Raw genomic sequence first — 15,033 nt, 5'->3', positions numbered from 1 at the left:
AGTGAAGGCATCTTTAGAATTCATTATAATGAAGGGAAATATTTTTGTGGCAACACACATGTGTGTGGCTTGCAGAAGTATTATTAGCCACATATTCTTCCTAAGGTTAGTTGAATGCTCTATACAGAATGTACAATTTCAGTGTTATTGAATAGTTATTGCTGTTGCATCACTGTGTAAGCAGCATTTTAATGTTCAAGCACCTGAAATTAGTATATTCTTCTACTAAATAAGGTATATAGTAGCGCCAAATGAGAGGGACTTTCCCACTCTGTTCTTCTGCATCTACCAGTTGCTCAAACTCTTCACCAATCACAACGCCTAAAGAAACTATTACGTAATGCGTCTTTGCCAGACAGCTCCGCCCATTTCCTTTGGGAAAAAGTGGTCAGCTATTTTTTTTAGCTGACATCTTTGTATTTTTAGCTGTTAGCCACTTCTGCTAAGTAACTTTTCAAGGTATTGCTTGTGTCAAAGTATACACACGAATTGCACGAAGTCCACGCTGTGAGCAAGAGCAGTTACGCGGCCCTTGGAAAGGTAATTTTTGTCTGGTCGAGCGGTAATTTTGTGCTCGTCTAGCTCTCTACTCCGCTGTGGCGGTAATGGCGGCTGTTGCTTCGTCAACTCCTCGCCGTTTTACGAAAAGGGAAGGTGTAGTTAGCTTAATGGCTCCCCGTATCGCTGACGTCTATTGACGCGGTAACTTGCGTGCCAGTGACAGAGTTACACATATTTGCTCAATGAGACAAAAGCTCATCCATCCCGTGAACCATAGTAACAAAACTTGTCCCGCGTTTAGCTCGAAAACTGTTGTTTTTTAAACGTTTTAAATCGGTTAACATCCGTTTAACTGAACGTTAGCTCCCGTTAACTAGCAACGGTAATGTTGGGGTCGGAACATTCTAGGAGTTATGACTGAAAGCGTATCTTAACATTTAGGTTGTAGACGTTTGTTTGCATGACGTCGCCCATTCAATTTACATTAAAAATGTATTAAATTCATGAGAGTGGAAAGTTAACAGTATTGACGGTCGGGCCTAGCATTGTTCCGTATCTCCATGTTAAATTTGGTTGCAATGGCTAACGATTGAACCAAAGAAGTTAATATTTTTTAAATCTAAATGAAAAGCACCAGTTCAAATTTAGAAGAAAGGTTTAGCCTAAATAGTATGCAACTGATTGTGATTTCGCTCTGACCTGTTTTCGGGAAGAGTTGTTTAGCACTTAGGCCACAGCGGAGTATAACAAATTACAGACAGACATCCCCGCCACAGACTGTTGTTGTGTTACGTTAGTGCCATTGTAAAACGATAATATTGATTTATTTCTTCCCAGTTACTATGGAAGAAGTTCAGCAGGGCAGCAATGGCACTGAGTTACAGGCTGCCACCATTCCCACCACCATCACAGCCTCTCAGTTCTCACAGATAGCCCAACAGGTAACTAGTAGACCCCTTCAAAATACAGTACCGTTTTAAAAAAAGATTATAAAACTGCTTTATTGCAATGTAGCGTTTGCACTGCTATTACAACAAGTCCACTTTGTTTATGGTTGCCATTGCTGAAGGCACACGTTAAGGTCTTGAAGTTGGCTTATAAATACAGCTACATTTTCCGGTTTGTTTATTTAAAAAGTTTGTTTGAACTAATGTGTACGGTGATCAAAGAAGGAAGTCACTTAAATATGAATGCTTCCATGTAGCTCTTATTTGTTCAGCCTTTATCATCTAAGTTAAGAGAAAGTTATTAATCTACCCAATGGCATTTCAAGTAGTAACCACCAAGTATAAATGAAGTTACTACTTATCTGCACAGTCTTATCTGTACATTTTGTAATTCAGTAAGGGATGACTGAATCTGGGATTTAGTCTGACCAGTCTGTCTGATGGCGTCTCGCTCCTCTGTAGCCGTCTTATTTGTTGATGTATCGGAGTATGTTACAATTCATATCTTTACAGTCAAAACATATGTTCCTGAAGTAACTTAGGTTACTGTCTGAGTTCATAGCATCTGATGATACATTGGTCCTTAACCAATGAGCAGAGTCCGCTGAGGTCCTGACCGATGCAGATTGCTAACTGGCCTGACGCTGGAATATTGTAGCTCCACCTGCTACTACTGCTTTTTGGTCTACAGCGACATGGTTGGGATGGATCCATCACAGCGTGGCTGTGCCTGCTGCCATAGACTACTATTGCTTCTGTTAATGCCACCACTACCAAATGCAGTTGGAACCCAAGGGTCTGGGCTGCATGAAATTTCTACCTAAAGCCTTAAGGCAGTTTTTTCTCGCCGCTGTTGCTGTAACGCTTGCCCCTGGGTGATATTGGGACTTTGAAATTTGAAAAAGCCTATTCTAGTCCTGCTCAATGTGTTAAGTGTCCTGAGATTACTTCTGTTGTGATATGACACTTTAACTAAAATTGATTTGAATAGAATTAACGTTTATGAGGATAAATAAACACATAAGTAATCATGTTGCAACAAGACCTATTATGTGTTCACTTGGATGAAATGGTGTAGTAAGTAAGTTTCTTAAAGTATATCTTAAATGATAATTTCACCCAAATAGCACATTTTCCTCTAATCCCTTGTGATATCATACAGATAGTTTGGTTTTGTGGCATATCTATCTCGAAGATTTCAACCCATAACATTTTTGTTCACATTTATTATATAAGAGTGGTGGCAGATAGATCTCAATCCTAGGCACATCAAATTGTCTCCATGGCTTGATGTCACTTGAGGTAAATGAGTTTACAAAACATTTGGATGAAATTATTGCAGTTTTTAAACAAGTGTCAATGAGCTTCTGAACTCACTTTTTGAGCACACAAATTAATGACAATTGCCATCATAATTATGTTGTTGTGTTTGTTTTTTTGCAGATGTCACTGCACGGGGGTGGTTCTGTGGCCGTTGTGCAGCTGCCAGGGGGTCAGTTTCAGGTTCAAGGGGTGATCCAGTCTGCCCAGTCGTCAGTCATTCAAGCCCCTCAGATGCACACTGTGCAGGTGAGACCACCTGCTTTCCTTGACACTGTAATAATTGTTTCTAAATGAAAGCCTATATTTTATTCATCTCCTAAGTTTCTTTTTACAAACTGTAAATATGCCATTTTATCCAATTGCTCCTATGCACTTCTTAATCCACTTCCCTCTTTCAAGGCCCTGGGTTCAGATAGTGACGATTCACAAGACTCCTCAGACAGTGGAGCTGCATCCCATAAGACCAGAGAAATACTGGCAAGACGGCCTTCATACAGGTAAAAACAAAAAAAAAACACAAGAAGCAAAGACAACACACTAAAAAATGAGACTAATACTTATTCATCCTTTCACCTTGTAGAAAAATCCTAAATGAACTATCATCTGAGGAAGTGACACACATCGAGGGAAAGGATAATAACCAGGTATCCACAGGAGTGGCAGTACCCACCACCCAAATCTACCAGACCAGCACCGGCCAGTACAGTATGAACTTTTCCCTTCATTAGTAATAGCATAAAGAGGAGTCAACCCCAAAATTGATTCAATTGACTGCTGAAATTGAGAATTTGTTTTTAAATGTCTATAAATCTTTTCACCTCAGAATTTATTTAAAAAATGGTGAATTCTGGATAAAAACGATTGTGGTTTAATATTACTTACTTACATATGCTCTCATGTTAGTATGCTTACCAGACAGAGCTGTATATCAGAAACTAAACTTCTTGTAAGCTAATGGGTAACATTTAAAAAAAACCTGTATGGTTTTTGAAAAGTCTATACAAACAGAAGAGTACTCTGCAGTACCCAGAATGGTAACCTAGCCAGTGGAAATGGGAATTTTACTCGTGCTTTACCCAATTCTGATGCCATCTGTGTGATTATTCTAGTAACTATAGCAGCTAATGGCACAATCCAGCTAGCCACTACTGGGTCTGAAGGCATTCAGGGGCTACAGGCTGTCACCATGGCCAACTCTGGAGCCCAGCAAAACACGACCATCCTTCAGTATGCCCACACACCTGACGGACAGCAGATACTGGTGCCTAGCAACCAGGTTGTTGTACAAGGTAAGCAAAAAATGCCTTATTTTAAGAAAATGTATCTGAATTTCTAACATTTTCAAGTCAGTTCGATCTGCTCACATAGCGTTTGTTCTGAGATTCCAGCAGGTGACTAATTTTACTGCTGGGCAGATGCTAAATGTGTTAGGTGTTGAGACAGACAATAAGGGAGTTTTCACATATAGTACTTTTTTAAACGAACCAAACTTAGTCTTCTTAAAGTGGACTGAAAAGTGGACCAACACTAAAGGGACACATTCTATTTGTGTTAACATTGTCAGATCATTTGAAAGAGGACTCAGTTCTGTTTAGGGTCCATCTCAGCTCTGATGGGCCCTCAGTCCTGTTCCTGTTCACACTATAGTTCATTAAGGTTTATGCTTTTCCCTTCAATGATGTGATGTTTAGTGTCGCTTTCACACAGAATGAACTCTGAGCTTTTTCTTATTAATTCCCTCTAAAATATCAATTTTATATTTATGTGAATATAGTTTGGTTTGTTTAAGGAGCACTACATTTGAAAACACTAACACTATTGTCAAACATTACATTGTCCAAAGTCTGTCCTCAGGTAAACTAGTTAATGTATTTTCATTAGCACAAGTTTGAAAAAGTCTCAGTATTGACAATAGAACAGTAGTAGTTTAAATAACTTGCAAATCCAATACAAATCTCCTGACAAAGCCATTAGTGTGTTAATGTTCACTTAAAGCGGTGGTTCGGAGTGAAATACACCCTAGGTAATTTCCACCATGACATCCAGCCAAATACCCCCTCAGAAGCATTTTTAGTGATGGTCAACATTGGTCAAGATAGGGCTATCAGCTGAATGGCTTAGTACTGGCGCTATAGTACATTTTGTATATCTCGTAAATTACCCCACTAATAATGCATGGAATGTTACCAAACTTCTGCAGTAGTACACATAGGGTCTGTACTCACAAAACGAGGCATTTGAAAGTTTGTAAGTACATCAGGAGTTTATTTAAAAGAACACTTGCCTGATAGCTTCTATCCTCTGCTGCTAACGCTAGCGCTGCGTCGACGCCACTTCCATGTTTACCCAGCCGATGCCGTCACGTGAGTTTCACGCGAGAGTATGAAAAAGTTTCGCTGCATTTTTATAAATGCTTGTATTATCAGGTCAACAAGTGTTGACAAGTGTTGACCTGATAATACAAGCATTTATAAAAATGTGTTGACCTCATAATACAAGCATTTATAAAAATTCAGCAAAACTTTTTCATACTCTCGCGTGAAACTCATGTGACGGCAAGAGGGGGTATTTGGCTGGATGTCATGGTGGAAATGACCTAGGGTGCACGTCACTCCGAACCATCGCTTTAAAAATGATTGGTATTTTTCAAGTGAAATAACTTTTCTTCTGATGGGATCTAATGTTATGTTTGTTTATGGTTAACAAATTACTATCTAAATTTCACAATTGGGATTGTTTCAAGGGACGCATGCATTGTGGCTGAGTTGTTATGATCTCTGTCATGTTTCCCTCAGGTGCAGGAGGAGAAGTGCAAACATACCAGATCCGCACAGCACCCACATCCAGTTCACTGCCTCAGACTGTAGTTATGACCTCTCCTATGGGACTATCTCAGGGAAAGAGTGATGACCCAACAATGAAAAGGGAAATCAGGCTTGCAAAAAACAGGCAAGTGTGCATATTATTTTGGCATTTTGTATAAAACAGTGAAAGCAAGAAAAATGTCATATCTCCCACATATACTGAACTAAGAAAATCAAGCGGGGGAAAAAGGTTTTGTGGTGTTGCAATGCCTCCATTACAGGAATGATGTCGTGCTGTTGCTTTGATATATTTTTATGCCACAATTGTGACAATACTGTGCATTGTGATTTGCTGACAGGGCATTAATTGCATTATCTTTCAGTTGGACTTATTGCATATTTTGTTCCTCTTTCAGAGAGGCAGCCCGTGAATGTCGAAGGAAGAAAAAGGAATATGTTAAATGCCTCGAAAACCGTGTAGCTGTTCTTGAAAACCAAAACAAGACGCTGATTGAAGAACTCAAAACATTAAAGGACCTTTATTGTGTTAAAACAGGTTAACCTGTTTGAATAGAGGTTGAGGATTGGGACATGATGTGGGAGCGGCACAGCTCAGCCATTTGGACATGAACGGGGTTTCTGGGAACACTTCATTTCAGGCTGAGGTCCTCCAGTTTTTTTTACTCTGTTTGATATAAAAGTGACTTGTGCTGGCAGTAAGATATACTCGTCAAACAATGTTTTTCCACCAGCTGTTTTTTTTTTAAATTGCTAATGTGATAACATTTATAGTTGTGTACATTTTTCATACTGGGAAGTTTGAAATGGTGAGCTTTAACTTTGAGTCTCAGTTTGTAAATGCATTGTTTTTAAAAAAAATGTTGCTGTTTTTTAATCTTCTAACAACGTCTGCAGAATTTTGACTATAATTACCACACATACCTAATTCCTGTTTATATTGTGGACCAGCAATTCCCCTCATTTCTCTATAAGGAGAAGTTACAATTGTCATTCCTTATTTTGTGCAATGGAATATAAAGGGTAACAAGTGATGACATAGTGTGGTTTGTTTGGTTGTTTCTTGGCAGTTACTTAGACAATCAGGGAAAAAAAGCACAGTGTCCAGGTAATATTTATTATGTACATCTTGGGAGGGGTGGGAAAGAAGAACAAACGGTGTATCAAATGTTGCTGATTCTGTAAGTAAATAAATATATTTTCACTCAATAAATGCATTAATAAATGCAGTGGCCATTGTATTCTTTTTCACTGTAAATTAAAATATACAGATTAACTGCTTTTGATAATAGCAAACCTGCAGACTTAATTTGAACCCAGTGTTTTCTTATGAAATTTAGACTGCTGCCCATTCTCCCATGTAGTCATTTAATGCAATATCCCATGATATGTGGCCTTATCATCCGAGTAACCTCTAGAGCCTCAGCATGTTTTAGGTGAAGTTCAGAGAATCCAGCTGCCTCTAGATCTTTCCATGTTGCTCTGGTGATCTTGCATCCATCTCCTAGGTAGTACCACAGAGGCTCAAACACATGCTGGAAGAAGTATGTCCAGGAGGCGGGATCTGAGACCACATGCTCCAAAAAGTAGAAGGCTCCACCCTGCAAGAAAGAGTCACCAGATTGTTGTCTACATGTTTTAACAAATCTAGACAGATCTGGCTGCAATATCATTGTTCGAACTGTAAAGCAGAAAGGCAGATTATGTGGGGACCCAGAAGTGAATGCAATAGATGCAAATTCATTTGTACCAATGTGTGTAGTGTGGACAAAATAAGACCAGCTCAAACTTGTAATATCCAGGAATAATGCAAATTATTTTTTTTATCAGAACTTGACATATTCTACTGCCTCGTGTGTCATGTGGTAAATATAGCTTTACATTTGCATGTTACGTGTGCACCAGAGGACACTGTTGGCTTTGTTTTGTGGTCTGGCCCCTTTAACAGATTATTCTCTATACTCCAGCCAAATATCATATTATTAGACGCAGTGTTCGTGAGGTGAGTCACCAATGCAATATTTCCTACGGCATTTGAACGCAGCCTGGTGAGACTCACCCTTTTAAGGATGCGCCGGACCTCCCGCAGTACACGCTGCACGTCGCTGACGGAACAGAGCACCAAGGTGCAAACAACCACGTCGACCGACTCGTCCTTCACCCCGTCCATGTCCTCTCCGGACACGACCAGGAACGTGTCGTACGTCAAATGCGTGTTCGCGCCCATGCTGATCCGCAGGAACTTCTCGAAGTGCGGGTTGGGGTCTGTGCAGATCACCGTGCAGCCGTAGGGGTAGAACTTGAAGTTCGCCCCGCTGCCACAGCCGATCTCCAGCAGGCGAAGGGTGCCGTCTGTATTCGCAAATTTGCCTACATTTCGGAACAGGTTCCTCTTCGTCTCGTGCATTTTATCGTTGTATGAAAACGTTATGTTGTAGGCAAGCCAGGGGAACACGCGTTTGTACATACCGTACAGGCCCGTGATCTCCATTAGATGCAACGGTAGAGCCAAGGCAAAACAAAGCAGCCTGCATAGTTTCATGAGACAAGACTTCATTTTATTCTGAGCTACACGAAGCCTTGCTTCCCGAGAGCGACCTACAAGATCAAAAGATTACATTCTTAATACCTGAGCGAGAATGTCTGTGTTGCACGTTCACCACAAGATGGCGCAAATATACCGTAGTGCGCTTGAGGGGCAACTGAGAAGTCCAAATCCCCCTACCTTTTTTGAGATCATATCAACACTCGCATAAGAAAAACAATTATCATTCAGCAGGGATAAACTCTTTAATCACAAACATTGACACACAACCCCACCAGCCAAAAATATGTTTTTTAGTCATGTCACAAAAGGTAGCCTAGAAATGACTTCAGCAGTAGCGCACACTAACAGTTAGATACTCTCTTTGGCAGCATCATGTTGATTTATCATCAAGGAACTTCAACAAAGGAAATGACACAGAAAATCAGACAAATATTGTGCAGGAACTAGAACGAGGACTGCGTGGGGTTAGACTGGCCTGCCCTGCTGCAGTAAAGCGAAGTTTTCTCAAAAGGGACTGTGGACTTTGTCCACAAGGGGGCAGCAAAAACAACCCTAAATTAGAGTTACTCATAGTAACTTTAACATATAAAATTAGTATTGTGGCCTGTCTTTGTAATCTTTACAAAACACAAAACCTTCTTCCACTCCTTTATTAAAAATAGTGTTAGCATTAAAGTGATTATCATTAGTCCTTCACTGGTGGTCTAGCATATCACTAACAAGACGGGAGGCATTGAGGGTTTGGCATATTCTGGCACTGGTTAGGCAGGTTTACCATGAAGCTACGTCATCATTTATTTTATAGCACAACCTATGATGTGTGGTCTGATTAGGAACATGAGTGGGGATTCGATGTGTCTCAGTTTGAGTTCAGAGAATCCGGCTGCCTCCAGATGTTTCCAGGTATCCCGGATGACCTCACATCCATCACCAAAGTAGTACCAAAAAGGCTGCAGGACATGCTGGAAGAAGTAGGTCCAAGATGAGGGATCTGCAACAACATGCTCCAGGAAAAGGAAGGCTCCACCCTGCAAAACATATATTTGTCATGTGTATACTGTGCAATTTCAAAAAGTAAAAGGTTCAACCTCATGCATGTCAGTTATTATTCTCGCCAGAAGAAATGGGTTTCCATACTTTCCTCATGTTTTTACAATAAATACATTTTCAAAAATACATCTCCGTTTTCTGTAAAGCCATAATGGAACTGTCCTTTCAAATACAAATACTTCTCACATATGTTGAATAGTGAATAGTGAAAGTCTGAGCAAATTATACCTCATCGATGGCACCATTTCTCGGTTCAGATATGTCATGCTGAAGATGGCAACAGTGTGGTTGGTTGGTAGTCATTGGAGTTGCAACAATTTAAAGATTTAAACATTAGTACTTTGGCTGGTGCACTTGTGGGGGTATCATTTCTCTGCTTTCACGTTTTGCTTAGTAGATTATGTGAAATAAATACAAATAACTTAACTTTCAGTGGGCGCACTGCCTACTGTTAGCAGTTTGATTAGAATAATCCAGGCCACGGTTGTAAATCAGACATTGTATTATTGTGCCTGAACGGACTTTAGACGAACGGTTACTTCGGGAGTCAGCAACCCACTTACTGGTCTCAGCATGCGGCGAACTTCCCGCAGAGTTTGCGGCACGCTGTTGACAGAGCACAGCACCAGGGTGCAGACAACAACGTCCACCGACTCGCTCGCCACGGCTCCCATGTCCTCCGCCGATGCCATCACAAATCTCTCATACGTCAGGTGGTCATTCTGGCTCATTGCCTCCGTCAGATACCGCTGGAAATGAGGATTCGGGTCGGTGCAGGTCACCTTGCAACCAGGTGGATAAAACTCAAAATTGGTGCCGGTGCCGCAGCCGATCTCCAGGAGCGTGAGCTGCCCCGTAGGCTTGTTGAATTCGGAGAGATCCCTGAACAGCTCCTTCTTCTTGTCGTACATTTTCTTGTTGTACATTATAGAGCACCGGTAGAGACAAAACGGGAAAACACGCCGGTATAGTTTATACAGGCCGACCGCTTTGATCAGATGAAGGGGCAGGCATAACACGTTGGTAATTAAAGTGCAAACTTTCATGAGGAAAGCCATTTCTGCTGCGACACCCTCAGTAGCGCACAGTCGCATACAGCGAACCTTGCTCACATAATAAATAGAACGGTCTTCTTCTTCTTTGGTGTTTATTGGCGATTGAAGTTAAAGGCGCATTACCGCCACCAGCTGGACTGGAGTGCGGAACTGGCGATTGGACAGGAAATAAATAAAACAATTACAACAACGAAAAAACTCTATTCGTTGGGCTATTCCATCTGATTTTAAGAATTTAATTATCTCCCTGTATTTCTTCCCTGCTGCTCTCATGATCCATGACATTGTTAAGTCACGATGTTGATTCCAAAAGACAGTTTATCTTATTATTATGTTGCCTACAATGAAATAGAACATCTAGACTGTCTCTGGTTGGTTGCAGTGTACAGTTCCCAGTAGGGTGCTTTATGTTACGTGTGATTGAGACTTGGGTGACCTACTCTCAGACGAGTTGTGTCCTAGTGTTCTTGCCACACAATTGTGTATATTTCCTGATGAATCTGTTGGCTTCAGGTTTATGTTATGTTTAGGTTTATTTAATTTTACCTGTTTGTTTCGCCAGAATATCCACTTGCTCATTTCCCTCCAATCCAACATGGGCAGGATCCCAGGAAGCATGGTCACACACTTAATTTTCGCCCTGGATATTATCAGGTATATCTTGCTGGTAACGTCTGTTATGGTTGGTGAATTGCTGGATTTTATGCTTGATAGTGCTGAGAAGCTGTCAGATGTGATAACTGTGTTTTTGATGTCTTTCTCCTCTATCCACTGCAGGGCCAACATTATAGTAATTCAGTTTGTGTACACCGATGAATGGTTTCAGATGGTTTGATTTGTCGACCCACCCAAAGTGGATAGATTGAATCCCCATTTCATTGCCCCTTTTTTCAACTTTATTTATTGCATTTTGTATTTTCTTATTGCTGTGTGTCACAGAACAGCCTTTTATCCACAGAGCCCCATCATCCGCATAAACAGACTTCCCTATGCTTTGCTCAACCCTCAAACTGCAGTCACTACCTCGGGGAGTTCAATTCTCCTCTGTCTGAACGCTGCAACATTCTTCACCTACTTTTACATCACTGCTGTGGCCCGATCCTGCAGATTTGCCCTCTACAATATCCGCAGGATTCGGACCTTCCTCACAAAGGATGCAACGCAACTCTTGGTCCAAGCGCTGGTCATCTCCCGCCTTGACTACTGCAACTCTCTCCTGGCCGGACTCCCGGCCTCTGCGATTAAACCATTGCAGCGTATCCAGAACGCTGCAGCACGCCTTATCTTCAATCTACCCAAATTCTCCCATGTGAGCCCCCTCCTCCGTGACCTCCACTGGCTCCCTGTTGCAGCACGCATCCAATTCAAGACGATGACACTGGCCTTTAGAGCCATCAATGGAACGGCACCCATCTACCTTCAAACACTGGTCAAACCTCATGCCCCGAAGCGAGCACTTCGCTCCTCTACTTCAGCTGGCCGGCTGGTACCACCATCGCTGAAATCAAACAAATGTCGCTCAGCAAAGTCCAGACTCTTCTCTGTTCTGGCGCCTCAGTGGTGGAACGAACTCCCGACTAATGTCAGGACAGCAGAGTCATTTGCCATTTTCCGAAAAAGGCTCAAGACTCACCTGTTCAGACTTCACCTCGACTCTACATAGCATGACCCACCCACTAACACCCCCCCCCCCCCCCCCAAAAAAAACCCCTTACCTATAGCACTCTGATCGTAGCACTGTTGCTCTTGAAGTACTAGTTTACTCAGATGAGGACCTAACACTTGTTCTATTTTTAGCTCTTACTTTATCAGCAATGATACATTGTGGTTTCTTTGTTTCCTTCTTTTGACAAATGTACTTAGCGTCTGCTAAATGACCTAAATGTAAATGTAAATGTACTTTTACTTGTATAGTTCTTTCAAATAAAAAGTTCAGAACCTAGTTGAATGCTCAACCAACAATTTCCTATTTCTCCAGTTTTATTAGAAGTCCTTCTTAGAGCATGCTTTCTCCACATCAAAGAAAACAGCTGCAACAACTTCTTCATTATTCTATGCTTTCCTGATGTCTGCTTGGAGACATATTAATGAATCTGTTGTACTCTGACCCCTACGGAATCCACTCTGATGGCGACACAGAATAGCTTTACAATATGTAATACATTAACCTCTCAGTAGAGGTGTAACGATTCATTCGATTAATCGATGAATCGATTGTCAGTCCTATAGATTCTACTAAATCGATCTGCTAAAATAAATAAATAGAATGAATCGTTTTGGCTTCACCAATAATCGATATAAATGCATTTAATCGGATGAATCGTGATTATGATTAATGTTTTAATACGTTTAAGACACACTCTCCCCTGCCAGCATGTTCAAAATAACTGAGCAATGTTTAATTACATTTTTGTATTCAGCATAAAATATTATGCAGGTTTACTTTTTTCTAGAATAAATATGTTATTTTTCACCTTTCAGAAGAATACAGATAGTCTCAATTGCATTATTGCATGTTTATTTCATGGATATAGAATTTTGGTTACAAGTTACTGAATCGAATCGTGGTTTACAGAATCGAATCAAATCGTTACAAAAAAAAAATCGTCCTTGAATCGAATCGCCAACTACTGTATCGTTAATCGAATCGCTGTGAAGCCAAAGATTCACACCCCTACCTCTCAGTGATCATTTGTTCCATCCTTTGCTGTCTTCTCTCAAAAAGGTCCAAATAAATAACTGCTTAGATGTATTCTTATGGCATATGACAATATCAGCCTCATTCTTTCAGCTGCAATCCCGGCGGTGTAAAATAAACATAACCTGCTCTGGAGCAGGTTAGCTCTGCAGCATAAGTTACCATGGTGAGTTGAGTTGACCCTAAAGTTACCCAAATCCTACTTCAGGCCTGTGGTTTTAGAATTGGCACCGTTAATACTAGTTTCCAGTCTGAGGGAAGTTGGCCGACATATCCCAGTGTGACATCTGTCATCTTTGCCAACATTTTGTAACAAACCCCATCTTTCCCAGGAGTTCTCTTTCGAGCACATATTGCTCTTTTCAACTCAAACACAGTGAAAGGCAGAACTGAGGATCGCCTGATCTCCTTTTTCTCTTTTACTTTGGGGTTTTCTGTTGAAATGCTGTTTCTACACTGTCTGGCCTTTTCAACCTACTCTCACCCAACTCAAAAAGCCCATCTCTGACTCTAAAATAGAACATCCGGTTGAGTTTTCGAAATAAAGGTCCGTCGATATAAACAGGCGAGTGTAACATTAAACCAAGTTATTTATTTGCCTTGTCGTCGAAAATACGTTAGCGTTATTGTAAAGGTAAATCCTACTGTCATTAACGTTTCAATAGGCATGATGCTATCAAAATTCATGACCAGCGTCAACGTTCACCTACAGCCGTTGTGGACCAAACTTCGAAGGGTAGGTTTTTTTTTATTATTTTAGGACAATTTCTATGTTTAAATAACTTCCATAAGCGTTTAGCTAACATAGTGTTTTAACTAAGCTAGCTGCTTGAATTTAACATGCAGTATGTTGCATTAAGGTTAACATCTAGTTAGCTAACGTTAGCTGTAAACACTTATAATGTGTTATCTCTCTAATCCAGTGCATTGCATTTTGAATTCAACGGTAATTGTGACGTTTCACGGTCCTTAAGTTCATTAGTGTGTTTTTGACACTTGCAATACTCAACCTTAAAGGTGCGATGTGTAAGATCTGGTCTGAATGTTAGCTTAAAACATAACAAAACATGAACTAACATTATCAATGTATCAGTGTTGACGTTTTATCAAAGACGTCAGACCTCTTAATAATGTTATGGTGCAAGGATGATGTATTTTTGTAGGCCAACCCTGGAAGTTAGCATCACACTGGTTCCCTTGACAAAAAGCCACATGGGTATTGCAGAAAACTAGCTGTGTGGTTCAGCAAGATGTTTTTTGAAGTGTGACTGCAACAGCCAGAAGTAAAAAGCTAACGTTAGGCCATAAACCAACTACACCATAGGCGAGTATACACAGAGGTGTTGATGTGTGATGGTCTTTTGTCGTCTCATTTAGCCACTTGTTAGCAATAGCCTTTTTTAAAGATGCATAAGAGTCTTAAAAGTCACGAAAGGTCCTATTTCATAGTAGGATAAAATGTTGAAAATCTTTCTCTTGAGCTTGTATTAACTACACACCGTATTTCATTAATCTAATCAAAAACCAAATAATTTCCAAATAATTTCTGAGTTTTTGTGACTCATTCCTGCTTGCACCACATATAGAGATAGCTACTGAAGTGTAGAGATGACGGTCTGTCTGAAGAGCTGGTTCTTTGAACCTGGTTAATTATAAAGGTTTACTTTTGTCCTCTGTTACAGTACCAGAAATACATTACCTGCACTCTTACCAAAGCTAAAGCTTTGGCAGGAAGTCCATTTTGTTCTATGGTGTTTAGTCTCCTGGTCCACTAGCGCCTCTACTGCCTATGTGGTAGCTCTACATACTGTGAGTATGACTGATTACACTCACACAGAACCGCCAACCGTGAGAACTGCAATGAGACCACAGCTACAGCTGTGTCTATACTGCCTTACAAAGGCAAAGTGCAGTAACGTTTGGTCAAAATTGAGTTAAGACTGGAATCGGACCTTGTGACATTTGTTTATTTTGTGACAAAGTTTCCTGACTCAATTGTGCTCCATTTTTGAAAAAAACAATGTCAAATTTGCAGTTACTACAAAATCCAGGGAAAAAAACAAGGCGAGTGAAGTATGGGCTTTGGTTT

At 40.6% G+C, this 15,033-nt stretch overlaps 2 protein-coding genes across 3 annotated transcripts; one reads left to right on the top strand and one right to left on the bottom strand.

Annotated features, from left to right (window-relative positions):
* The first annotated feature begins 350 nt into the window (after positions 1-350).
* Positions 351-6,806, top strand: atf1 (activating transcription factor 1). 2 transcript variants are annotated; one of them, XM_084030621.1, is made up of 8 exons: positions 351-540; positions 1,339-1,442; positions 2,892-3,017; positions 3,171-3,268; positions 3,352-3,476; positions 3,881-4,060; positions 5,567-5,724; positions 5,996-6,806. In XM_084030621.1, exons 2-8 carry the CDS (start codon positions 1,344-1,346, stop codon positions 6,134-6,136), a joined length of 927 nt encoding a protein of 308 aa, XP_083886747.1. In that variant the 5' UTR covers positions 351-540; positions 1,339-1,343; the 3' UTR covers positions 6,137-6,806. The 2 variants fall into 2 exon arrangements, with proteins under 2 accessions (XP_083886747.1, XP_083886746.1); XM_084030620.1 differs by having other exon boundaries at positions 352-540; positions 5,567-5,720; positions 5,992-6,806.
* LOC311027610 (uncharacterized protein) lies at positions 6,450-10,306 on the bottom strand. Its single transcript, XM_084031700.1, has 4 exons — positions 9,755-10,306; positions 8,938-9,169; positions 7,653-8,191; positions 6,450-7,194 (listed from the first exon to the last, which is right to left on the bottom strand). Exons 1-4 carry the CDS (start codon positions 10,283-10,285, stop codon positions 6,958-6,960), a joined length of 1,539 nt encoding a protein of 512 aa, XP_083887826.1. The 5' UTR covers positions 10,286-10,306; the 3' UTR covers positions 6,450-6,957.
* Between the last annotated feature and the right edge of the window lie 4,727 nt (positions 10,307-15,033).

Source organism: Eutrigla gurnardus (assembly GCF_963514095.1).
Source record: "Eutrigla gurnardus genome assembly, chromosome: 2".
NCBI classification, from domain to species: Eukaryota; Metazoa; Chordata; class Actinopteri; order Perciformes; family Triglidae; genus Eutrigla; species Eutrigla gurnardus.
Note: the sequence above shows the minus strand (reverse complement) of the source record. Positions and strands in the feature narration are given on the sequence as shown.